The 27839-nt window shown below is 46.0% G+C and overlaps 1 protein-coding gene across 1 annotated transcript in view; it reads right to left on the bottom strand.

Moving 5' to 3' along the window:
- Nucleotides 1–771: 771 nt before the first annotated feature.
- LOC148524073 (sterol 26-hydroxylase, mitochondrial-like) overlaps nt 772–27839 on the bottom strand; it is a 122833-nt gene continuing 95765 nt past the window's right edge. Inside the window, exons 6-9 of the mRNA XM_088472355.1 lie at nt 16127–16293; nt 15125–15206; nt 14489–14689; nt 772–4437 (exon numbers count right to left, since the gene is read on the bottom strand). Coding sequence (XP_088328481.1) covers nt 4306–4437; nt 14489–14689; nt 15125–15206; nt 16127–16293 — 582 coding nt within the window. The 3' untranslated portion in view covers nt 772–4305. The remainder of the gene's footprint in view (nt 4438–14488; nt 14690–15124; nt 15207–16126; nt 16294–27839) is intronic.

The following is a 27839-nucleotide window of genomic DNA, read 5'->3' as shown; positions in this document are numbered from 1 at the left end:
GTCAGGCGAGTACCAAGAGACTGTTATGAAATTTTGGGGCCAGTGTTGTTGGGACTGATATCAATGCGTAAAAAGATCTATCAGATCTTTGTTGCCTATTGCTTAAACGGCAGTGTTCAGTGTATTATGGGCACTGCCTGAACAGGGGGCGGAGCGACTAATGAGGGGGCAGATTGAACTGCTGTCAGAGAAGGGGGCGGGGAGAGCAGGTTGACAGCTGTCTTCCCTGCATTCTCCCCTCCAGAGACACATCATGCCATGCTGAGATGGAGAAAAAAATGTTAGAAGCGAAACGGAAAGCTGAGCTTTCCGTGCTTGTATGAATCACTCTCCCCATACTACTGTATGGGGAAATTATGTCTATACTAATCAGGGGCAACGCTAGTGAAATCTGAGATTTCTCTATGGTGACCCCTTCTGTGAATGGGGTGTAGCAGTAAAAAGCCCTTTTATCACTGTTAAAGGACTTTTCACTGCTACATGAATAGACCCCTTAGCGACTTTTAATATCTCCTCTCCGGGAGATGCCCAGGGAGGAGAGACAGCTGGACACTTCAGGGGGTGAAGCTGGGTTCTTATGTCATTAGGCCCCATTATAATCAGGTGATTATAAGAAATATGGTTAGGTAAATCATACTTTAGAAAAACTACTGTTTAAACATTAGCTGTATAAATAAAGGTAGACCCTGATTTCACTACGGGGAAACGGGGATATAATTACTATGATAATCTTTGGTTAAATACTTGGATAAAGAAACAGAAATCTTATAGTCAACTAGCATTATTTTATTGGATTCAACAATACAGTATGCTTATACACTTTTTATTGCAATATATTTATTTTACACGTGGACTTATATATTGATATTCATCTGTACACTTAAATTTTGAATTTCTACACAAGCTCTATTATGGTTAGGGCAAATCTGTCATTTAACCTTAGTAAATATTAATATTATAAGAAGGGTTTATGACCATATATTTGTAAGGTTGTGCATAATGAACTACTAACACACCAATCAAATAACTATTACATTTTAACAATATTTTGCCCAGAAACCGAACATATTATTTTAATGAAATAATTAATAAAGATTTAAGATTTTTTTATTATTTTTCCAGGGAATGAGAGACAATGGATAGATTAACCCAATAAGTACACCAGATTAAATCATTTTCTTGTCTTTTTGTGCTGTGAACTGAAGAGTTGGTGTTCAAGAATTAACGGTAGCGCCTCTATGAAAAACTATTGATAATAGATACAGTAAATATCTATATTCTTCTACCATATACAAGAGTTTGGGTCAATAATAGTTATTTCTCTGGATGGCAAAGTCAATTTACATTATTACTGGTGCAGGACCACAATTGCTTTATTAAGGACTGAAGGGGTGTGCACTTTATACTGGGCTTGGAGAAGTGACAGTATTATGGTTGGATCAGAGAAGTTGAGGAGTGTGGATTTTACAGGTGTCTTGAAAGAGATGAAGTAGTGAGGAAATAACAGTTGGCTTGCAGAAGTGGGGTTTAGTTTTATAAAGTGGGTTTAACAAGACTGGGATATTAGTGGGCTGAAAAATTTTGCTGGAATGGGTAGGGTGGGATATTGCAGTGGGATGAAAGCAGTGCAGAAGAGGGCTATATCAGTGGGTATATTACTATGCACTAAGAGCAATGAGAATGTTGCACTTGACTAAGAGATGGGGACATTACAGTGGGCTGGGGGAGTGGAGTTTTACAGTGGACTAAAAGTTGTGGATCCATGGGGATATTACAGTGGGCTTGGAAAAGATGGAGCGGTAAGTGTACCTTTAAAATAGGTAACATGAAGTATAGAAACTCTTAGAAACAAGCAGTGGTGCTGTATATAGGTTCAAGCTGTCTGCAACTTTTTGAATGGTATCAATTTTATGTCTGGGGTGGCTGCAGGTAGGATGGTCTATTTATACATAACATAGGTGCTATTGCTTTAACATAGGTGCTGGTTTTGAGGAGAAAGACTCATAGTCGTCCTTGCTAGAATTTCTATATTTTGTTGGAATATATGTGTACAGGTAGCGGTGGTTTGACATAGTGAGTGTACACACCAGCTGATATCCTGAGACGAACAAACAGCCCAGTACTAAACCATTGGGGTGGTTTATTTAGTAGAAATGTGATTGTACAGCCATATTCACAGTTATGCATACATATCACTTGTTGCATGGAGCAGATCTTGAGCTGAGTATATGTATCACCAGTCGGTGACTGTATCAGCAGCAGGTAGTGAAAACTGTAGGAACAGGTAGGAGAGAGCAGGGCAGTCTGCCAACTGTCCTGATTTTGCTGAGGCAGTCTCAGTTTTGGGTGATTGCTCTGCTCATTTAGGACTTTGTTCTCACTGCAAGTACAGTTGGAAGGTATAATCCACTTACACTGCTATTCTTGTGAAGGGCAAGCTGCATGCACCTAGCAGTAGTGCATAGAGCATTGCTGATGTATTTCTAGTGAATGGGAAGGGGTCAGAGAGCAGCCACTCACTGGCTAAATGATACCAATGGCCCTTTTACTGTGCCAAAAGGAAAATAAATGTACTCAAGTGAGGAGACCAGGGCAGTTATTCTTCTCTCCTTTTACCCCTCTAGTGGTTGGCCACACCTCCTCAAGTGGTTGGCCACACCCCTTCAGAATTCATATTATCAAAAACCTTAAAACTTCTGGGTCCTAGACAGCCACCAGCCATTCACTTAATTCTATGTTGCATAGGCCGGAATGTACTAAAGGAAAAAGCAGTCTTTACCACATTTTCGTATGTACTAAGGGCCTGATTCAGACCCACTCGCGAGCGGCTGTCCGCTCGCAAGTGGGTCGATGGTCTGCACTGCGCATGCGCACGACGGAGGGAGCTCCGTCGTGCGCATGCGCGAGACGCGACAAGCGAAGGACTTTCCTTCGCTCGGTGTGTCTGATCAAAGGGGGCGTGCTGTCAAAGTTGATTGACAGCACACCCCCTTTGGTGGGCGTGCCGGGGGAGTGCCTCCCAGACGGGGGCGTTCCCAAGGGAACGCCTACCGTCAGAAGCCGGCCCCACTGACATCACTAGTGATGTCAGTGGGAGTGATTTTGAGCCAAAATCACTCCGGGCCTTGCGGTTGAGAAACTCAACCGCAGGCTTCGGCTCGCAGTGGTGATGGTCGCGATGGCCAAGACCATCGCGACCATCATCCTGCACGCTCGTATATGCTGTGGGTGGTGACCCACAGCTATACGAGCGTCCAGGAGGACGCTCCATAATTATGGAGGTGGGCCCTGATTTAGAGCGAGCGCTCTGGTCAGAGCGTCCGGCTCTGAATCAGGGCCTAAGCCCCGGCCGCCCTATTATCGGTGCGGAGGGTAATGGCAGAAAAACCCGGCATTACCCTATAGAAGCCTTTGGGCTCCTTACCGCATCCTGCACCTGACACTTCGCCGCCGCCTCACCGCCCCGCAGACGCCCAGCACTGGCCCCCACTCATCTTAGTCTCTTGGTCGCTGGCCCGTGCTCCTCCTGGGTCCTCTGTGTCCTTCTCCTCCTAATCTTCCGGGTGCAAGGAGGAGGAGGAGCCTGGGACATCCTGCACAGGTCACCAGCAGGAAGTTCCCGGGGCTTGGAGGGGGTGGAGTCCCATGGAGACCCCCACACCCGGCGTCTGCTGCTTCGCAAAGGGCACCTCTTATCGCAAAAGCTGGCCTTTGCGATACTAAGCGCATATGTAAGTACATATGCGATTAGTATGGTTGCGGTGACTGGCAGAATGTACACCGCAACCTAAGTACACCCCGCCCATAATTTGAACTAACTCAGGTTGGAAAAAAAAAACATTAGCCAGAAATCATGACCTGAGTATACAGATAAAGATATAAAGGTTTACTATGTAACTAACTGTCCTGAGTAGCAAACTGTCAATGTGACACATGTTCTGGTGAGGTATTTAAAATTGGGACCACCAACTACCAAATGAGTAGTTTTGCCTATACTTGGACCATTCTCAAGCCATGTACAGAGTGGCACCTGGTTCCACATAGTAAGCTACAATGAGCAAACAAGCGTTCGAGGTGAAATTGAATACTTTCAAAGGACTGTGAAAGGCAGCAGAGGTACGTACTGTTTTTTGCTACAAACTGTAGTAAGGTAGTGTGTAAATGTTTTTAGGTGGAGGAATAAAAAAAGTTTTTTTTTCTTTTAAAGTTGTCAAAATACACGATACAGTAGTGTGTTCATTTTGCTGGCTTTCAGTTGATTTACAGTATGCCACAACACTCTATTGCTGGGGAGTTTGCTACAAATCAAATCGTCTTGGCAGAATTTCTTTCCACAAACTCGAGATTTATCGGGCGGCTGGGAGCCAAAACAATTCTGGCCATTGAAGTAACTTCTCCACCTTGAGGATCTGGTCTGACATTGTACTTCCTAATTATCTGAGGACAGAAGTGGACATCAAAGAGGAGACAGAGATGTATGCAAAATCATTATTTACATTTTCTTCCTAAATAAAATAAAATAAATAAATATATGTATATATATATATATATATATATATATATATATATATATCGATTTAGGTTACAAAAGTATTTCATCATAAAAATAACATTTACATAACCTACAGTAAAATTAAAACAATTTGCTCTTTTATGCTGTTTTTTTTTTTTTAAATGTAAATTAAGTATAAAAAAAGGTGATATTTAAAGGAAAACTTATCTTGAGAGTGAATTTTGCTAAGGACAGCATTGCTGTATCTGCCACTAAAACCAAATTTTGATATCCAGCTCCACCAAAACTGTTTTTTTATTTTGTCTCCTTCATATCCTAGTTACCTGCATGTTGGTTGTTTCCTGAAATCTGCAGAACAATGCCCAAAGCAATCCTTCACCATGCTTATCATACCTAAAGTGTTGGTGAATGCTGCAATAGCCTCCTATTTAGGGAGACATCCTCACCTACAGCTTCTCCTTATTCCAGCTGCAGTCTACCTGCATTCAACTAGGCAAGGAGCGATCTTGCAGAGGATATGGGAAGGGACAGTAAAACACCTACATTATGGGGATGGTGCAGAATTGAATGCAGGTCAGCTAACTGTTCAGTGTTTTTGTGCTGCGCATGTTCCAGAGCCGAGTGCATGCATATCTGGGCGATGATGAGTTGTACGCAACTCGTCACATCTCCGCTTGTGGTTGAAATGGCATAAAGGTGCGTTTTCATGATGTAGGTTCAGTGACGGTGTGTCCACACAACTTTGGGCTATGTTCAAATGGGTAAATCAATCTGTTTAAGATGCATAATTTATACCAAGATAGGGTTAATGCAAGTGCGCTATGATGATGACTGGTATCACACTAGGTGTATGGAGAGGGGCAGTGCGGGTGCATAGATGCATACAGTCAAATAAACGCATTTTGTTCCATGCATACATGCAAAAGCAAGTGCAGCTGGCATGTGTTCATCTCTGCATAGGCCCTTATGTATTTAGAGAAAACAGCTCTTGAACAGAAGCCATAGGTAATTGAGGAGCTTCGTATTCTATTCTTCCTATTCTCGTACAATAACTAAGAGGGGTGGTGCCCTGTCCTCCCGTAAATGTCTGCACTAGTGATGTATGGCTGCAATCCCATAGCAACTGACCTGACTCATAACTTAAATGAAGGATAGGATTTCTACACTATGGGGCATATTCAATTGGGCGCAAGGTTTAACGAGGAAAAAAACTTGCGCCCAATTTTGGATTACCACGGGTATGCGTGCTCCCGCTAACCGCGGTATTCAATTAAAAGTGGTTATGGTGTTTTCAGAGCTGTGAAAACCCTGCACCACGTAAAAAAAACAAAACACCTGCCCGTTGGTTTCTGTGGCCTCCCCTCCATCTTCTCACTGGAGAGGAGGCTGCTGGGAGGCTCCAGGGGCTGGAGGGAGGCACAAGGCCTGCTGGGAGATGCAGTTCTCCCAGCACCAATTACGGGGGGGCACACTGGGACACACACTCCCCGGGGGTCACACACACACACTCAAACACTCAACACTCACAAACACTCACACACACAGACATATCGCTGCTGCAGGAGACCGGGTCCTGACACTGGATGCAGAAGACAGCACTTCGGAAGGTATTACTGACTAAGCTAATTGGAAACTTCCATTAAGAGGGGTGCCGCTGGGGTCCCAGAGCATTTCCCGATCTTATTTCCTAAAATTGTGAATTTTAGGAAAAATCGGTCCTGCTCTGGATGTGTGCAAAAAAAATAAAAAAACCTCCCGGCGCTCAAAATAGGAAAAAACACGCACCTAATTGAATAGCAAAACACCTGCACCTGCAGGAAAAACGTCGCAGGTGCGGGATTTTTGCTATTCTCGCCCCCAATTGACTATGCCCCTATATGTAGCTGATGCAGAGTTGTACAAAAGAGAGCTGCACTCATCCATGTGGCAGCATTGCCCCTATGAATCCGCTTCTTAAAATAACCATCATTATTATCAGCACACATTTGCTCCAGCCCTATACCTGGTGCAAGAGATCCATCTGCCTACATGCCCTCAGCAATCTTAGCCAACGTACAAATGTCCCTCTACCACCCAGTTACACCCATTCAACCGCAAGTGGAGTCCCGATTGCGATGTCGACAACTCTGAATCACCGGTAGATACATGCACTCAGCTTTCGGATCATGGGGGTCATTCAGACCCGCTCGTGAGTGGCAGTACGCTCGCAAGCGGGTCGATGTTCCCCCACTGCGCATGCGCACGACGGAGGGAGCGGCGAGCGACGGGCTCTCCATCGCTCCGGGTCTCGGACCAAAGGGGGCGTGCTGTCGATGTTGATTGACAGCACGCCCCCTTTGGTGGGCGTGCCGGGGGCGTGGCTGCCAGACGGAGGCGTTCCCATGGGAACGCCTACCGTCTGAAGCCGGCCCCACTGACATCAGTAATGATGTCGGTGGGAGTGATTTTGGCTCTGATAGAGCCAAAATCATTCCTGGGCTTGCGGCAGCGAGACCCTACCGCAGGGTCTCATCGCAAGCCCGATGGTCGCGATGGTCAAAGACCATCGCGACCATCATCATGGACGCTCGCTATAGCTGTGGGTGGTCACCCACAGCTATACGAGCGTCCAGGGGGACGCTCCATTTTCATGGAGGAGGGCCCTGATTCAGAGCGAGCGCTCTGGTCAGAGCGTTCAGCTCTGAATCAGGCCCCATGTTCAGTGCTAAAATTCACAAGATCCATCTGCAAAATGGACTGGGATGTAAGCAGAGGCATAGCAAGACCTATAAGGGTCCCATAGCAAAATTTCCAAAGACCCCCCCACTCCTCAGGGCAGGACCTGCACTCACCTTCCTGAGCCCAGTGGACAGCTTTTCATTTCTTACCAGTGTGCTGCTGTAGGGCAGCTCCTTCTCGCTCGCTCCTCACTGATGCTTCCCCCTGCAGCAGCACACTGGTAAGAAATGAAAAGACCCCCATGGGGCTCAAGAAGTGAATGCCCGTCCGCCGGCAGCATAACTGGGTAGCAGCCGCGGGAAGCAATTGGGAAGCCGACTGCCTAAGTACCGGCAGCCGGCTTCCCGACTGTCTTATCCCGGTAAGGGTGAAATGCCGGGCGTCTAGATGTAGACGCCCGCATTTCCCCGACGCCGGGAGACCGGCGCCCGGCATCACGATCATAGTGATGCCGGGCGCCGCGAGCGGACAGCCGCAGGGGGGGAGGGTTAGGTTTAGGGCTCCCGGGGGGGACTTAGGGTTAGGCTAGGGGGAGGGAGGGTTAGGGTTAGGCACCCCCGGGGGGGACTTAGGGTTAGGCACCCCCCCGGGGGACTTAGGTTTAGGCAGCGGGGAAGGGGGTGGTTAGGGTTAGGCACTTAGAGGGGGGATTAGGGTTAGGCACTTGGGGGGGAAGTTAGGGTTAGGCACCCCTAAGGAGGGTTAGGGTTAGGGGGGTTAGGTTAGTGGATACATACCTATCCACGATCGGGATTTTCAGCGCTGTCGGTCTTCCGCTGCTTCGCACTCTGCTCCTGTCGGGCTGACGCTGACGGGAATCGAACCGCCGGCCAAGCGGCCGGTGGTATTTCATACCCATTCCGCAGCCGCACCCCTGCACCTACTATAGCTACATCCTTGGAAGTAACTGTATATTAGGGCCTATGGGGCTGATTCTGAGTTGGGAGTAAAGCAAGAAAAAAGCAAGAAACTTTGCACCTTGGCAATACTATGTTGCATTACAAGTAGGACAGATTTAAAATGTGCTGAGCGATTTTGAGAGGGGGGTGTTCAAAGTTAAATCTACAGTAAATTGCAGGGTAAAAATAAATCTATCTGGTATTTGTGCGTTATAGATACTGTATGTCCTTCCTCATCTATCATCCGAGGGTTATAAGACACATTACACAGTGCGCATGATATTCGCCGGCTCCCATGTGACTGGGTTTGCAATGCGATGTGAATAAGACGCACAAGGAGACTACGCTGATTAATATGATATGCAACATGTGTATGTACGTGATGTGGAAACAGCCACTGACACTGTAACGCAGCATCTTGTATGCAGATACAGCTGCAGTCGCACACAGAACGTACACATGCCGCATATCATTTTAATCAGCATAGTCTGCTTGTGCATAAAAAAGACTCACGAAAAGACGCTTGGCACTACCGTAGTAAACTCGCATGGGACTTGTTTAACGTGACAGCAGCAACAACGGCAGAAGACACATCTGTACCATACTTGGTCGGGAGCCTCCCGAAAATCGGGTGCCGCTCCCGACCTCCCGGGAAGGCAGGCTATCCTCCAGGCCCCGGCGATGTGCCCGCACCCCCCTGCACTTTTAAGTAAAAACACCGGCAGCAGGGGGGCCGGCTGCACGATGCCATTAATCACGGCATTGTGCAGAGGGGGCGGAGTCACGATGACGCGATCGCGCTGTCACGCCCCATGCTAAACCCCAAACGCCACGTCAGGTGCCGGGCCCTGCCCCCTTTGGCCACATCACGCCCCCAGCCCTGTAAGCCCGACAGCTCCCTCCCGGAAGGAGGGAGCTAAATGTCGGCAAGCCTGATCTGTACATGCAAAAGCAGCAAGTATTTAGCCTGCAAGCAAAAATAATACATTAATGGCCCTTTCACATCGCCAAAATAACCCGGGTTATTCCCGTGTCGATGTGATTTCTAAATGCACCAAAATGAATAACCCGGGTCGACCGACCTGGTATTTCAACTCGGGTTAAAACTTAAAAGGAGGGTTAAACACGGGTCTGACTCTGGTTATTTGGCTCTTAAATGGTACAGACTCGGGATATTCGACACGGGTCTGAGAAAATAGTGCTGATTGGCTTTTTACAGTCAGCTGACCAGCCTGCACACAGAGCACATGTCTCTGTATTTACATTACTGTCCTGCACTGCGCACTTTGGGGAAAAGGCAGCTAATAATAAGCTATATACAGACAGCACAGTGTACTATACTGTACTTTACTTTCACTGGAGGAATCATGGCAAACTGGAGTGATGAAGAAGTAATGGAGTTACTGTGGATCAGGCATGAGTAAGAAATATGTAGATACTGTAATTGGCACTGTCAAGGATGTGATAACTTATCGCCACATCAGCAAAATGTAGGCTGCATCTGTGACATGTGCTCTGTCGGCCATGATTGCTGCACTGCAAGCATTCCCCAGCCCCTCCTTTTTCTTTATTGAAAACGTCATCATAATTGTGAGCCAATAAAATCCTTTAAAAATTACATCACACTTTTTTAACATGGGCAACCCGGGTTGTGTTAAAAGGCACCAAATCTGCAATAACCCGGGAATAACCTGGGTTATTAAGGCGATGTGAAAGGCCCTGACCTGGGTCCGACCCGTGTTTGCGATGTGAAAGGGGTATTATATTGTAACCCTGGTTAAGAGTTGAAGACCATGCTATAGTAATAAGTACATCTATGAGGTAAATATATATGTATTGTAGTCACAATTCATGAGGTAAAATGTATAAATGTGTCATGTATTTATAATGGTGTATTGTAGTTCATGATATGTATATATTTGATGCATTTAAAAATCGGCTTATGCTGTACTTTTTTCTCTGTCAAAAAGATGTGCCCCAGTGTGGGCTGCACATGCACAGGAGAAGAAGGGGGTAGAGTGATATGGATGGGCAGGGGCGTATCTAGGTGTCTGAGCGGTCCTGGCACGCTAAGGGACAGCGCCCCCCCCTCTCTTTTGCATTTTCCCCTACCACACAGTAGGGCCGGGGGTGGCTTAAGAATGAACCCTGACTCCTCCCATCTCTACTTATTACTCCTTCTCCATACATACACACAAAACATACACGCACAACATACTTACAAACAAACACACATTACCAATTGACTGACCTGTTAACACACACACACACATACTAACAAGAGACTGACCTGTTAACACACACACATACTAACAAGAGACTGACCTGTTAACACACACACATACTAACAAGAGACTGACCAGTTAACACACACACATACTAACAAGAGACTGACCTGTTAACACACACTAACAGGAGACTGACCAGTTAACACACACACACACATACTAACAAGAGACTGACCTGACACACACACACAAACCCCACCCCCTACCCGGCCAACACTAACAAGAGACTTAACTATTAACCTCTCAGTGCCGTGCCGCCTTCCCGTGCCACGCCGAACAGCTCCGAACAGCTCCTCGATCCCTTGCACTGGGAGTTCTATCACTGAAGTGACGTCATGACATCTCAAGCCAGTGCGCCATGTGGGAGGCGGGGGAGGCAGAGCTCACAGCAGGGTTGTGGATAGATCCCCTTCCGTAGATGTACCTACTGAAGGGGATCTATACACAACCCTCACAGCAGTCAAGGAAGCAGCTAGATCCTCTTCAACCAGGTGTACCACTGATATACACAGCAGCAGGCACCCGACAAACAGAAATGGCATTCTCCGCTCTGTGTGGCCACTAGCTATGATGGCACTGCCGGGTGGTGCGCCCCAGGTGACTGGTGCCCCTGGCAAGTGCCATCCTGGCCAAAGTATAGATACGCCCCTGTGGCTGGGAGTGGTTGTGTTCCCTTCAGGGAAAGAAGGGCAGGGACAGAGAGACATATAAAAGGAGCTGCCAGCAGACTGAGAGTCTGTTGATCCCTCCCTTCAGTGCCCACCCCCTTCCGTCCCGAGTGGCAGCTTAGCGATGGAGGCTGCTGGGCGCAGGTGGGTGGAGCCGGAGAGGGAGCTTGTGGGTTTGGCGGCCGGCTTCTGCTCTCATTGGCGATGGGGCAGAGGAGTCGCCTGCGGCTGCCTGGGAGCAAGGGACTGGAGAGTGAGGCATTCAGTGAGCGGACGACTCCTGATCAGCTGTCAGCAGCCAGGGAGCTGTAAGTGTCTGCAGCAGTAGTGGCCAGCAGCGGTGGTGGGAGCCAGACATTATCTGTGTCAGCTGTAGGATGGAAGCAGAGCTGCTGTCAGACAGGCCAGTGCACAGTCGCCCTTAATGATTCAGGCAGGTGGTCAGTAATACACATTCGGGCAACAGGTCAGCACACAGACAGCGGAGGTCCCTAGCCATTCAAGGAGGTGGTGAGCATAAGAGTTGTAGTGAGTAGTACAACTGCACCACTCCACAGACGTCTCTCACCGAGGAGAGTATTACAGCTTACACTGACAGATTCAGTGAAGATAGAGGAGATGGATAAGTGCAGGTTCAGTGTAACCAGGAAGTAGGGGTGAGCGGGTTCGGTTCTACTCGGTTCTGTTCGGTTTTAAAAACCGAATCTTATTGGCTATCCAATACTCGCAACAGCTGATAGCCAATAAGATTTGGTTTTTAAATCCGAACGGAACCGAGTAGAACCGAATCCGCTCACCCCTACCAGGAAGTGGTGGGCACTAAAGGCTTATCTGAGAAGTAAGCCCCCTGCGACATGCAGTTTGAGCAGAGCTACCTCGAAGAAGCCAACTAGGGGTAATGAGACAGGCAGCTAGCTGAAGGGGCCCAGAGCTGCAGCAGTTGGCAGAATCTTATATTCAGCAGCAGCAGCGCCTGCCAGCAGATGTGAGTGACTTATTACGCTGCACATACACACAGTGTCATCCTGTAATAGGGCAGACTGTAGTCCTATACCTATTTCACAGAAGCAAACAGGAAGAAGGGACTTATAAAAGGGATTGGAATCTGGATAACCTAGGGCTGTTTAGTTTTCCATCACCCAGCTCTTTTACTAATAATAGCGAATCGGTGAAAGTTTGGGGGAGTGGGGTGTTAGACCCTCACTGTGAAGCAAGATAGATAGACCAAGCCGCTTGGAGTTTTATTTACTGAAACAAAAGTAACTTGTTAACATAGACACTTTCAGTGACCATAGTTGGTAAGAAAGTACTGTATCCGGTAACAGTTACAGAGAACTTCTTACATCCTCTCTAATTGAAGGATGTTCCCAAAATACTGTGAGAGCAAAAGAAACATTCTACAAATTGCAAATCCAGAACTTTTGTCTGATGTTGGGACTCTCTAATTAAACAGGGGACTTCGCTAGTGTACTATTGCATGACATGCGAGTTTACATTTATTTAAGTTATCGGACCGTATATATGTTTTTATCTGATATGCCTAATTTGTTCAGTTAACATATAAACACTAGGGGGGGGTATTCAATTTGGAGCGAAAAGTCCGTGCTGGACTTTTCACTCCACATCGGAGGATTGATGGAGATAAAGAATCGGGCGCGTGCCCGCTTTATCCCCGTATTCAATTAGGAATCAGCGAAAACAGGAGCCGGCGGAAAGGTAAGTATCGAAAAAAATCGGGAATTTTCGGGAAATGTTCCTGGGACCTCCCTAAAGATGTCTAGACATGGGGAATCACTATGGGTACCCCCATTTTTGTCTGCTGAAGGAAGTCGGGGTTTGTAATAGCTGCAGCAGGTGCATAAATGCGTCTTAAGAAGAAGGGGTGAAGAATAGCACTTAGATTTTTTTTTTTTTTTAACTATTTCCATCAAATTTGGGGTACATGAAAATGGGCGCAAGCATATTTTTAAGTCCCTAAAGTTACTTTTAAAATTTCTTAAAAATTGCACCTGCTGCTACTTCCCCACAATGAAGAAAACACCCGCCGCACACATGGGGACCCCTGTGGAGTCTATTTAGCTACTTTAGGATTTTGTCCCTCATATTATTTTTTTTTCCTAAAATTCAAGTTAATTTTTCAGGTGTCCCGATTTTTAAAAAAAACTTTTTTTGACACACATTAATTTTAGGGGCCATTCCCAGGAGTGCAAGCTTTTTTTTAAAGCCTGCACCCCTAAACCCCAATGCTGCACTTTTTTTCACCATGTAAAACATGGTGAAAAGTTATCCCCGTCTTTGTAATTGTATACGGGGATAATTAAAATAGGCGAAACTGACAGCTTGTCGCAGCCAAATTGAATACCTCGCTATATGTACAATGCTTGGAATGAAAAAGTTTTGAATTTGTGTTAACATATTAATTTACAACCATCTTACTAAAGTATAATTATAACTATGGCCCTCATTCAGAGCCGTTCGCTATTTGCGGTCGTTCGTTTAAAAACAAGGGGTGGCTATTCAAATGATCCGTACGCACATTGCAGTCTGTTCACACCTCTAAGTCTGAACGAACGAGCAAAACATACGCTCGTTTATTTGTTAAAAACGCCCCCTGGCCGCTCGCACCATACGTCATGTCCGCTATTTATTAGATTAATCGAGTACATCGACCAGCGTATGAACTGCTCGCTATTCTTGTGGTTGGTGTTTGCTACCACAAATTTGCGAGCAGTTCTGGCTCTAAAATAACCCAGTGACGTGGTCATTGACGCTGCTGTTTTAAATATACACACCCATAAAACGCCCGTTTTGACCTTTAAGCACGCCTGCGTTTGGATCTCCACTCCCCATTTTCAAGCACCTTCCCCTGTTACCACCCACATACGCCTCATTCTGTCACTCAAAATAGCAGGCACTTGCTATATAGCGTACAAACGATTTTCGGCCGCACTGACTGGTTCGCGCATGCGTACTAAAAAGCGTGCGCATGCGCAGATGTGCAAACATCGCTCGGAACGAGCGTACTGCCGCTAACGAGCGGCTCTGAATGAGGGCCTATATCTTGTGTGTCACTTTCCTGGAGGGGCATTGGAGGAAAGAAGTAGATAATTACTGCATTCTTGTAAAATGTATATTCATTGTGTGAAACAATGTTACATGACACATCTATAATTCAACACTTAAATTAGGGTTTTCCCAAGTAGGCCCATACTACTTACTAATACTTGGGTGGAGGGACTGATTTAAAAAGGAGTTACACCATTAGTGGGAGGTAAAGGGTGGGTACAGTAGACTATATGGGATTTAGTAACCTGGTGTTCCTTTAGAGAGTGAAGGGGGGTTACAATATGATCCCCTTGCATTGCAAAATGGTTTGGACTGAGATAGAGCAATATAACTTACCCGAGATAAGGCCAGATACATTTCTAGCTCTGCAATCCGCCGCCCAACACATGCTCGAGTGCCATACCCAAAGGGGATGGAACTAAATGGGTTGTTCTTGATCTTGTGCTCCCGAAACCATCGCCGTGGGTTGAATGTATTTGCTTCTGGGAAATTGCTCTCCTCCCGGGACATGACATAATTAGTCAATACAAACAATGTCTACATGAGAAGAGAAAAAAACAATTCACAGTAAAATTGGGGTTTCATTAACCATCAATAGGCTTATATATAAAATCCCATTATTTCGGCTCCACCTAATATATAGATCTACAGTCATGGGGCAACACAGTTTTTTGGATTTTACAGATCTCATCATTTTTTTAAATTGAGCTGAAGAACTAGCTCCCAAATGCTAAAAGTATTGTGGTTGGCCAGTACATTAATTTTAATTAGTGCCATGAAGGAAACATTTTCTAGCGCACATTAGGAGACTTACTTTCACTAACACAAGGCATGATCACAGAGACATAAAAATGGGCTTATTGTTACATGATTTTATGTTTGAAATGTTGGAAGGTAAACACGGCTAAGAAGTTATAAATTCATGGTCTGTAAGCATCTGAGCACTCCCTTTTGCGGTCCTGATCCACTTACATCTTTAGGAAAGAAAAAGTCTCCAATGACTACATCCTTCTCAGCAGCCACTCTGGCATTTGTTGGCACAACTGGGTACATCCTGAATAAAACAAGCCATGGATGGTTATAGATAAGGAGCAGGTACATATGCTATTTTCCATGATTGTATAGTGATAAATAAAATACACCAAAGACTCTTCCACCAACCAGATGAGTATTCCTTAGTAGCTTCACCCAGCGTTTCTATAGATGGCTGACAGTGCCTGAGAGTTACCTCATTTGGAAGTGACATTCCCTAAGCATACCCTCACCACCACTGGCCTCCCATGCCAGTTATGTAACTATCAAAATATTCTTTATAATATGTAAACAGAGGTGGATGCAGTTGCAGCAGCGACTGTCTTTTTATGCAGCAACGACTGCATGTTTATTCAAATGCAGCAGCCGATGGGCTTCATCCTGAGACTCTTGCTGGCTGCAGCGCTAATCCGCCACTGTGCATATTAAGACACACCATCAGTCACACCATCTGCCCTATGGAGGCGCAGAATCGCTATCTGAACATGGCTGCCTGTGTAAGTCAACTTTGTAGACACAGCCGCTGGCTGCAAAATGCCGAAAACACACCTGCATCTGGCTAGTCACCCCATGTTATCACCCAGAAATGCCCACCGAAACTGCCTATCTCTGTCTCCAAATTGGCTCTGCGTCTCCCGGGAGTAACTATCAGGACGCCTGCGCCGTGTGAATCGGACGCATTCGCAGTACTTCCAACATTGGCCAATTGCGTGAATATCGGTATTGCGAGCAGTTAGCGTGCACCTCTTAATCAGGCCCTACCTGTATATCTGTGAGCACTTATGAATACCGATCTCCAAACTAGGGTGGTTGTGTGTGTGCTACCATGCATAGGACAAAGATATGTGGACCCCTTAAATGCTGCCTGAGTGAAAATACATAAGGATATAAACTTGGTCTCCTTATACACACAATCATATGATATTACTAATAACCCCCTACCGCAGTGTTTCCTTAATCACAGCCTTCAACAGAGGCATTTTAGAGAGATCTTCTGCAATGGGAATTTTTTCTCCTGGTATAACTGTGATCACCTCCTGGTAAAGCGATTCCTGAAGGTCCGGGTCTCGTGCAAGGTGATATAAGGACCAAGATAAGGTGTTGGATGTCTAAAATGAAAGAAAGTAGGATATTATTACATGTCTTTAGAAGTGAGAGAGCCAAAATACCACCTGCTAAACTATGATTACACAATAGCTGCTTATATACCAATATAGCTCAGATAAGCCCACATAAACCATAGCACAAAAGATTAAGTACATTCCAGTAATTTAATATGCAGTCATCAGTTGCTCGACCGGTTTATGATTTGAGCACCTGCATTACTGTCAGTAAAACATTCCTGTTATTGTTTCTATAGAATACAGTAGTGCATTGCTTCACAAACATTTTTATACTATGACATGTTTTCCAACATGCTACTCCTTTTTATTTATTATTTTTTGGGGACACCATTTTTAAGTCCCCATAATGAATAAAATGTAAAACTGAAATATTAGAGGTACATTTACAAAGCGAGTGATAGATGATCCACCGCACTGATTAAATGGAACGAAAGGATCAATGCTCCCTAAGGATCAGCCGTTTGCGAGTCCCACAATGGTTGATCCTTATGGAGTATTACAGCAGCAAGTAGTTCCCAATCTACTGACTGTTTCATCTACCTTCCATTTGCTGCATTCTAACACCAGGTGTAATTGTGTGACACACTAACACCTACTTCTACTGCTTTATTTACAATTAACTTTGGGCTTGATTCATTAGCTGATGCAAATGCAATCACAACCGCAATCACTTACAGATCGCAGTTGCTAAACTGTGCTAATGCCTGTCATAGCACATCCGACATTAAGATGCACCATCGGTTGCACATTGGTCGCATCATCAAACATTGCACGTGCCCTATATCCAGCTGAATGTGGTCATCGAAATCAGTGCAACTGCGGTAAAACTCCAACTACACGCCCGTATCTGGCTAACCACATCCTTGTTACCACCCAGGAACAAAAACACCAACTGAAATTGCCTTTCTCTACATCCAAGTTTGCTCTGTGTCCCCCACCGATAATGATCAGGACACATGCGCAGACTGAAAAAATCGTCTGCTTGCGTCCAACATCGACAAGGCTTTCAACTCTGAATCAGGCCCTAAGTGTCAATTTCCATATAAATGCAGGAATTTGTTGTTTTCCAGCGGTAAACCTTTTTGTGTTTATGGGTTTCTATCGGGAGAGTGCTGTGAGCGGGATTCCAATCAAATCCTTCCAAGCACCCCCCACGATGCGTGTGTCATTCTGCGCATGCGCAGAATGACAACAGAGAGGCTTCTGGGTCATAGACGTCCCTCATTTACAAAGGACAGCTCCTACCGAGAGAGCTCTCCTTTGTGATTTTCTTCATGCATACCAGCGTAACTAACGCTAGTATGCATGCAAAGGGTTGCGGAATGCATTGCATCCCACGAAAGCGATGCGTTGTGCATCCCACTCATTGTGAGATAGGCAGATTATCTTTTCAATTAATAATTTATATTTTATATCTGACAAGCTGAAGTACCCGGGGTTGCCTGGGTTTAAATCTTCAAGTTATTAAGTTTTATTATGTGATGTCGCCCAAATCCATCCAGTGGAAGGCACAGAACAGGCTCCCAGGGTCAAAGTTCTGCCTGGTGCGCTCCACCGTGAGGTCCGACCGGGACCTTAACCACTCCATTAGGCATCCCTGAACAATTGCCACCCCTCTGTGAAGTTTTCATCCAAATCCACCAATGGAGGTCCGACCGGAACCTCCACCACCTGGTATGTCTTCTAGTATCCAGTTTTACCACTCTGTGAAATTTTCATCCAAATTATGTGATGTCGTCCACATCCATCCAGTGAAAGGCCCAGAACAGGCTCCCTGGGTCAAAGGGCATGATTCAGAGACACTCGCTAGATGCGATCGCTCGCACAGTGTGTATGCAAATTGCGTAGGCATTGCTACCGCATAGCAATGCATTAGCACGACCAGCATTTCTTAGACAGCGATCACATAGTGTATGCAGACACCCACCAGCCTGTTTTAAGACACCCACTTGTACACGTTACGTTCAGTAAGTGTATGCAACCATCGGTACATCGGATGCTATCGCAGCCCTTGAGGTTGACCATACCCTGCCTCAAGCACTGCGAGCACTTCAGTGTAAAAACAAGCCAGCTGACGTGTACTATGATGCTGTCTTATAATTATGCACACCTCTAAAACGCCGTTGAGATGCTCAGGCATGCCTGCGTTTGTACCTCCACTCCCCCGTTTTTAATGGCCAGCTCCTGTTACCACCTACAAACAGCTTCCCCTGTCACTCACTCTGCTGGGCTGTCTATGTGCAGCGAGCGAATGCATTGTGAACTTTCGCTAAGCTATGCACATGCGCACTGTGAAGCATGCGCACAATGTATACACACATACCATCAACAGCAGCGAGAGTATGCATCTTAAGGTGCCCACACATATAGCGACAGTTTACACGATCTGGCCGATTTCGACGAATCGTGACGACGAATCGGGTAAAAAAAAGTACAAATCATGAGTTTATACTCACGAGCACGATGCCGATGCGTGTCCCCGCTCGTCGTACATCGCATTTTCTGATCTGCCGTGCTGTAGGGCAGATTAGCCAACCATGAACACGATGGAAGCAGATCGTGAGGGTTTTTTCCCTCATGATGAATCGTACGATTCATCACACAATGCGGAATTTGACTGACAGAAGCCTGGACACGGCCCATCGCCATCTTGTGCAGCATCGTGTATGGAGCAAGACAGTCGCACATTGAGGAATCTGCACACTGGATTCTTGTTTTGGACAAGTTTTGGTGAGTATTGGTACAGTTTAAATACAACCACACTGCCCACCAATATGTGTCCCCCACTGCCCACCAATGTGTGCCCCCAGGTAATAAATGCATGGCCCAGCCACCGCCCGCCATATCGAGGCGGGCAGTGGCTGGGTCATGCATTAAGCTCCCACTGCCCACCAATGTGTGCCCCAGGTAATAAATGCATGACCCAGCCACCGCCCGCCGTATTGAGGCGGGCGGTGGCTGGGTCATGCATTAAGCTCCCACTGCCCACCAATGTGTGCCCCAGGTAATAAATGCATGACCCAGCCACCGCCCGCCGTATTGAGGCGGGCGGTGGCTGGGTCATGCATTAAGCTCCCACCGCCCACCAATGTGTGCCCCAGGTAATAAATGCATGACCCAGCCACCCCCCGCCGTATTGAGGCGGGCGGTGGCTGGGTCATGCATTAAGCTCCCACTGCCCACCAATGTGTGCCCCCAGGTAATAAATGCATGAACCAGCCACCGCCCGCCGTATTGAGGTGGGCGGTGGCTGGGTCATGCATTAAGCTCCCCACTGCCCACCAATGTGTGCCCCAGGTAATAAATGCATTACCCAGCCACCGCCCGCCGTATTGAGGCGGGCGGTGGCTGGGTCATGCATTATGCTCCCACTGCCCATCAATGTGTGTAATATAACAAAAAAATAAATAAATAAACACGTATTTTACAAAAAAATCACCATACATTACATTTAAAAACACACATTATTTAAAGCTGGGGGTCTTCTACCTTACGGTCTCCAGCTGTTGTGGAACTACAGATCCCAGGATGACCTGCCACCCACCTTTGAAACTGTTTTTAGGGCATCCTGGGATCTGTAGTTCTACCACAACGACAGGCCCAAAGGTGGAAAACCCCCTCTCTGAGTCCCCGCCCCTTCCTGCTTTGCCCGTCCTCCCCAGAAAGCTGAGTGTGAAACCCCGTCTCCCTGCACCCTTCAAGTCCCTATCCCGAGTCCCCGCCCCTTCCCTGAGTCCCCGCCCCTTCCTGCTCTGCCTGGACTGGCTCTCTCTCCTGCAGGCAGCATGTGAGGGAAGACACTGAAGGTGCCCACACATATAGCGACATTTTACACGATCTGGACGATTTCGACGAATCGTGATGACGAATCGGGTAAAAAAAGTACAAATCGTGAGTTTATATTATACTCACGAGCACGATGCCGATGCGCGTCCCCGCTCGTCGTACATCGCATTTTCTGATCTGCCGTGCTGTAGGGCAGATTAGCCAACCATGAACACGATGGAAGCATATCGTGAGGGTTTTTTCCCTCATGATGAATCGTACGATTCATCACACAATGCGGAATTTGACTGACAGAAGCCTAGACACGACCCATCGCCATCTTGTGCAGCATCGTGTATGGAGCAAGACAGTCGCACATTGAGGAGCCTGCACACTGGATTCTTGTTTTGGACAAGTTTTGGTGAGTATTGGTACAGTTGAAATACAACCACACTGACCACCAATATGTGCTCCCCACTGCCCACCAATGTGTGCCCCCAAGTAATAAATGCATGATCCAGCCACCGCCCGCCGTATTGAGGCGGGCGGTGGCTGGGTCATGCATTTAAGCTCCCACTGCACACCAATGTGTGTAATATAACAAAAAAATAAATAAATAAACACGTATTTTACAAAATAATCACCATACATTACATTTAAAAACACACATTATTTAAAGCTGGGAGTCTTCTACCTTTCGGTCTCCAGCTGTTGCGGAACTACAGATCCCAGGATGACCTGCCACCCACCTTTGAAACTGTTTTTAGGGCATCCTGGGATCTGTAGTTCTACCACAACGACAGGCCCAAAGGTGGAAAACCCATACTGTCAAACAAAGAAAAACAATAAACACATGACATTCCTGTAAAAGAAAGCATGATTAGAATACCATAACAAACCTTTAAAAACCTGTAAAAAAATAATATTAAAACATTAAAAATGTGAACTATAACAACATTACATTTAACAAAACTATATACACAAATATTTAAATGTCCTTTTTTTTCTTATTCATAGATAATGTCCATGGATTCTGAACGTGAATTCATTACAGGATTCATTGAAATCCTGCACTCGAAAGAGTGTCTGTGGAAGATCAGTTCTCGGAAGTACCACAATAAGTCGCACAAGTTGGCCGCACTAGAGGAACTTTTGGTGTATACGAAAAAATACATATCTGATGCAGACCTGAAAACTGTACGGCAAAAGATTCAAAATCTCAGGACAGTGTACACCAAAGAAAAAAGGTGGATGACTCAAAAAAATCAGGAGCGGGCACAGATGAAATATATACTCCTGCACTGTGGTACTGCCATATGATGTCATTCATCAGTGAACAAGAGCCTCAAAGGGAATCAATCATCTTGATGTCTGAGCGTGAGGGAGAAGAGGAGGTTGCAGAAGTCTTGGTAAGTAGTGACACAGTTTAAACCAAAATCCTTAATGTTTTTGTTGTTAAAAAATCCCAAATGTCCAATTTAGTCAGTAGTTCACAGACAGTCCTCCTGCCATGGTACAGCACCTGGTCCATTGAAATAGGTGGATGTTGTTGTAATTGGTGGTGCAGACACAGATGTCAAATGTTCAATGTCCTCCAGGGTTTCTACATCTTCTGCTCTAGCTGGGACAGGTCCTCGTTGAGTAGATTTTCTTCGCAGAAAGTTGTGCAGCACATAGCACGCCACCACGACCCAGTCTATCTTCTCCACATGTAGATTGATGGTGGTGTGGAAAATGAGGAAGCAGTTGCTCATTATTCCAAACGCATTTTCCACAATGCGCCGTGCCCGGGATAGACGGTAGTTGTAGATCCTTTTCTCTCTGGTCAGGCCCCTGTGTGCAAATGGCTTCATCACATGTTCATGTAATGCAAAAGCCTCGTCTGCAACGAAAACGTAATTTAGGCCGTGCTTTGTCTGGTCCAGTGAGGGCAAGTTGAGGGTTTTGTTGGCGACTCCCTGGTAGAAAGCCGTCTTTTTGAAGGACCCACCATCCGAAGCACGGCCATTCTTGCCGACATCCACAAACAGAAATTCGTAGTTGGCATTCACCACTGCCATGAGAACGATGCTGAAGAATCCTTTGTAGTTGTAGTAGTATGATCCGGTGTTGGCAGGTGGCTTGATGCGGATGTGTTTCCCATCGATGGCTCCTCCGCAGTTAGGGAAATTCCAACGTTGTTCAAAATCTTCCGCGATGCTGGTCCATTCCTTCACGGTGTTAGGAAACTGTAAAAATAGTAAAAAAGGGGTTAAAACATGACTATAATTTTTTTTTGTATCTTTTTTTTCTATGTAGACTCCCACCCAACACCCTGATTTAGCATCCACACCGGACCTCAGTCTGCTCGGTGGTGACAGTGATCCGGAGAATAGCACACAAGTGGAAACTCCACTTTCACCTGGACCCTCATCTTCTCAACAACCCCATAAAAAGAAAAAAAAACAATGGAGAAAGGAGAATCTTACTGAATGTGAGGACCATTTTTTACAAAACGCAGAACGGCTGCTGCAGAAACCCCCAGATGCAATAAATGATTTCACAGCTCATGTGAACAGCTCATTGAGAAATATGGATACAGATATCCAAAGAAATTTTGTAAGGTTAACCCACGACCTATTGAGTCGCTGTATGAGCAAAAATCTCACAAATTCTACATACATTGCAGATCCAATGCTATTTTCCCCTGCCCCAAATAGGTATGTCCCCCCCCCCCTGCCCAGTTAGATATTACTCCCCCACCAAGCACCCCAAGCACCAGCACGACCTTGTATAATGCTCTGCTGGATGCAGCAGATGAGTCGCCCCAATATACAGAGATGTAAATTTATTTGATATTTAAATTTGGTTGTTTTTTGTCTTGCTTTTAATGTCACCAAATTTAATGAATTCTAATAGGTGCTTGCTGCATGGGATAGGGTGGTGATGACGCCATTTGGACAAGGTCACTATGCACATGGCACAAGTACACATTGCTGGAAGCCGGGGCCACAATGTATACTTGTGCCATATGTGTATTGGCTTGTTCAAACTGGCGTCTGACCCACCCTATCACATACAGCCGGCTACCAATTGGGATTCATAAAATTTGGTGATAATGTTCTTTTGTGAACTTGTTACAAAAAAAGTATATTGCACACAGTTTAGTGCACACTTTCAGTTGCCTGCAGGTCAGTGCACATTGTACTAAATGAAGGCAATTTTTTGCTTCATGTTGAGTAAAAAATAAAAAAAATGTTTTTCTTTACACAAGAAAACAATGTGTGGTGTTTTTTTTTAACTTACCTTGCAATAATGGTACTGTAGCACTTTTACGATGGCTTTGCAATGATGACGCCCAAGGACTGAGGTGAGATGAGTGTCCCAAACTTCCTGTAGCCAGGTACCTTAGGGTAGCCACCAGTCTGTCTTCAGCAGGGATTGCCCTCCGCCACCTTGTGTCCTGTCTCTGAATGTGGGGGGTCAACAGATGCAGCAATTCTTGGAAGGTGGCGTCATCCATGCGCAGGTAGTTTCGATAGTCCTCCGGGTTGTTCTCCTTGATCTCCATCAGCAGGGACATGTGAGAGCGGGTATCCCTTTGTAGCAGCCACTCCTTGGTCCAGCATGCTCTCGTCCTTCTTCGCTGGGCCCTCTTCCTAATCTCCCGGACCCCAGCTTCAGCGACCAACACTCTATACTGATAGGGACGCATCAGTACAGAATTCAGGAACAGGATAGAATGCAGGTAGGTAGCACACACTTGCAGGTAGAATAAACTTTGTAAAAGGCAAGCCAAATACAAAGAGCACAGTAGCAATGTACAGGATTCAGCAGGAATACACCTAGCCTCATCTAATAGCAGAGCAGAATGTACACAGTTTAAAGGGTTCCTGCTGTTTATACTCCCTAGATAGCCCCTCCCATTGTTATGGCTATTTAAATTTCCCACCAATAGTCAAGAGCCTGTTTTATTTTTTTTTAAAACTCACGATTTGTTATGGCCAATCTCACGATGCGTACGATCCGATAGATCGTGAGATCGTAAGACAGATTGGGTGTCTTTTTTCCAAAATCGTGATCACGATGGCAAGGGAGCTCCCGTAAAAGTTCATGAGGAAATTGGCCATAAAATCGTATCGCGAGGACATCAGTATGTGTGTGGGCACCTTTAGCGAGCGGGTCTGAATCAGGCCTAAAGTTCTATCCTGCTCACTCCGCTGTGAGGTCTGACCGGGACCCCAAACACTCCATTAGGCATCACAGACTAATTGCCACCCCACTGCGAAGTTTTCATCCAAATCCATCCAGCGGAAGGCTCAGAACAGGCTCCCCAGTTCAAAGTTCTGCCCAGCATACATCAACTGGAGGTCCGAACAGGGCCTCAACCCCCTAGTATGTCTTCTGGGATCCAATGTTACCACTCTGTGAGGTTTTTGTCGACATTCATCCAGTGGAAGGCTCAAAAGAGGTTCTGCCCAGTGTACACCAAAGGGAGGTCCGACTGGGACCCTAACCCCCCTACAACCTGGCAATGATCCAACTGAACCACCTTGCATTGGTTTCATCCAAAACGAGACAGAAAACAAACAGACCAATTAATTTTATATATAACATATTATTTACCAGCATGATTGACCAATGTTTAATGTACAAATTAACTAAGAAGTGTGTACTGTTTGGACAATTTGGCAAGTTAGCTTTGAAATTCACAATGTTTTCACCGTATTTCAGTTACTTTGGCTGAACTAATGAATGATTTTGTAAATCTGTGAATGTACAACTCCTGGAAAAATCAACAGAAAAATAAGAGCAGGATTCTATGTACTGGTTGTATTGACCAGCTGGGCACTTCTGTTTTATCAGCATACATTTGTTTGATCTGTTTTGACTGAATGTGTTTCACATTAACAAATGCAATGTTCACTAGACACAGTAAAGGAAGTTGTTATTATTTTGGATAAACTGCATTGTGTTATTTTTCCTGGTTATCAGAACACCCTAAATTGTAACTTTTGTATCTACTGTTAAATCCCATTCTTAAGGTGCCTACACACTAGATGACTCGCAAACGATGCAATGTCGTCAGTGATTTCCCTTGAACTCCCCGGCAGCTCCCCGGCACACAATATCCAGAATAAGACAGTGAAATTTGACATACAACCTAACGATATATCGTGCGTCGTTAACTATTTCCAAATCGTTACATCTTGCATGATATACATCGTTTGCAGCCCAAAACCCCTGACGATCATCTTAAGGTGTCTGCCCAAATTTAAATAAGGGGCTGTACTATCTCGACACAGAATCATGCACAGATCAGTGAGATCCGTGCATGCATCTGTTTAGAAATTTATTAAAGTGTAAAAAAAAACATGGAGTCCCCCCCCAAAAGCACAACTAGGCCCGGACTTTTGAGAGCCAGGCCCGATTGTGAAAGTACAAGGGTCAAAAGATGTAGGGGTCCCCTGTATTTAGTACAACCAGCACTGGGCTCAGCTTGCCGGTCCTGGTTTTGGAAATACAAGGGACACAATGAGTAGGGGACCCCTGTATTTTCCATAACCAGCACTGTACTCAGGAGTGTAATGCCACAGCCAGGGGAACCCTTTCACTGGGTCCCACGCCAAAGCATCATGCCTGACTGCTAGTCAGCCCAGGCCGGGGATCCCTGGGGAGGTGGGGACCCTCCAATAAAGGGGTCCCCCTCTCCAGGGCACCCCAGGCCTGGACTGAAAGCCTGGGGCTATCCCTGGCACCACCGGGTGGTAGGTGCAGGGTTGATTGTGTAAAAACTATCACTGCTGTTGCCACAATTAACCATCCATTTTGGGCGGGGATGTCAATTAGTCTTCTACTGCAGGTTAATCAGAAAGCACTGCACTGATTTAATGGGTGGGGTACTGGGTTACACAGATGCAGCTGCAGCACAGGTAAATCAGTACAATGCGTTCTGATTGGTGCTTGGGGTGGGATTATCTGCCACACAAAATCTTGCCTAAGGCACCAAATTAGTTGGGGGCCGGCTCTGTGCACACTGATTTAAAAAATCTATACACAGAACAGAGTACTTCTTTGTCTGCAGTTTGGCCTCAAAAGTTGGCTCAGCAAGAATGTTATACTCAAGACCATGGCTTCAAGAACCATAACATCAATGTCTGATCTTATAGGCGCCGACCTCCAAAATGGAGGAGCCACAGAAGAGAAATTTGTTCAGGATAACAAATCAAGAGACGAATAACATTTGCACTAACAATGCCAGCTCCCATTTTTGTCTGACATTATTTAGAATCCAAGAAATAAGTGCTGTTGGGTAAACAAACTCAAACAGGCTCAACCATCAGCTCGTCTATGAGAAACACCCCTATGAGTGGTGATGTTGAGGGGCAGCTTATGACTTAGCAACAATGCCAATATCTATTTCTGGGGTCCCAAAGATCTGCACATAAAAAATTGGAGAGATTAATCTCTTGCATACAGGCATTGACCTCTTTGGAAGTCTCTTTGGAATGTAAGTTACTGATAACATCTGAACAAAATGTTCTGCCCACTGCAACATGCTTCCCTCAGACCTGGGGGCTATAAATGCCCACCGAATGATCCAGATAATCCACTACTGTAGTACAGTCCATCTGGACCCTGACTGCTTTGTTCTTGAGAAGTGATTAAGCCCAGTTACATAACCCAAATTCAAGAATACTGATCAGTAAGATGTACTCTTGAGGGCACAACATCTGGTGAAAACAACTTCCCATCACAGGAGACTAGTTCTCTATAGTGACAACCTTCCATAATAGAGTAGAAAATAGCAACCCTACTATGAAATGTCCACCTATAAAAAGGAAACCACCTTGTGAGATATGCTTGAGACCCCTTACAATGAAGCGCATGTTGAGTTGTGCACAATATACGCTTCCAGGGTAAAGACTTTGGTCTCATCCACCCTTGTACAGTAACAGGTAGTCTATGGGTTTGAAATAAGTATGTGAACACTCTCTGAAGTACTGTACCATGTCAAAAACTGAGGCCATGGAAGATCATGGAGGTCAACCCAGCCATGCAGTTCCAGCATCTGGTCAGTTAGCTGAAGTGAACTGCCAGTGCCCTGGCATGGGCCTTCCTTAGTGACCAACACAGAAAGTGACCAACACAGAAAGTGAATCGCTATCATAGAGGCAATGACCTTGGTAATGACCCATAGTGTTGAGACCAGGCAAAAAGTTATTACCTGTAACTGCATGTAACCTGTTTGGAAAGGAATGCTGAGGAAGCGCTGCCTATCCTGCCTTAAGAGACTATGGGCCTGATTCAGACCCACTCGCGAGCGGCTGTCCGCTCGCAAGTGGGTCGATGTTATGCACTGAGCATGCGCACGACGGAGGGAGCTCCGTCGTGCGCATGCGCCAGACGCGACGAGCGAAGGAAAGTCTTTCGCTCGTTGTGTCCGATCAAAGGGGGCGTGCTGTCAATGTTGATTGACAGCACGCCCCCTTTGGTGGGCGTGCCGGGGGCGTGCCTCCCTGATGGGGGCGTTCCCACGGGAACGCCTCCCGTCAGAAGCCGGCCCACTGACATCACTAGTGATGTCAGTGGGAGTGATTTTGGCTCTGATAGAGCCAAAATCACTCCGGAGCTTGCGGTTGAAAACCTCAACCGCAGGCTCCGGCTCGCAATTTCGATGGTCGCGATGGTCTCGACCATCGCGGCCATCACAAAGCACGCTCGTATAGCCTGTGGGTGGTGACCCACAGCTATACGAGCGTCCAGGAGGACGCTCCATGAAAATG

This window comes from Taudactylus pleione, unplaced genomic scaffold, assembly GCF_031769625.1.
Source record: "Taudactylus pleione unplaced genomic scaffold, aTauple2 ptg000122l, whole genome shotgun sequence".
In the NCBI taxonomy this organism is placed as follows: domain Eukaryota; kingdom Metazoa; phylum Chordata; class Amphibia; order Anura; family Myobatrachidae; genus Taudactylus; species Taudactylus pleione.
This window is presented reverse-complemented; position numbering and strand designations above follow the sequence as displayed.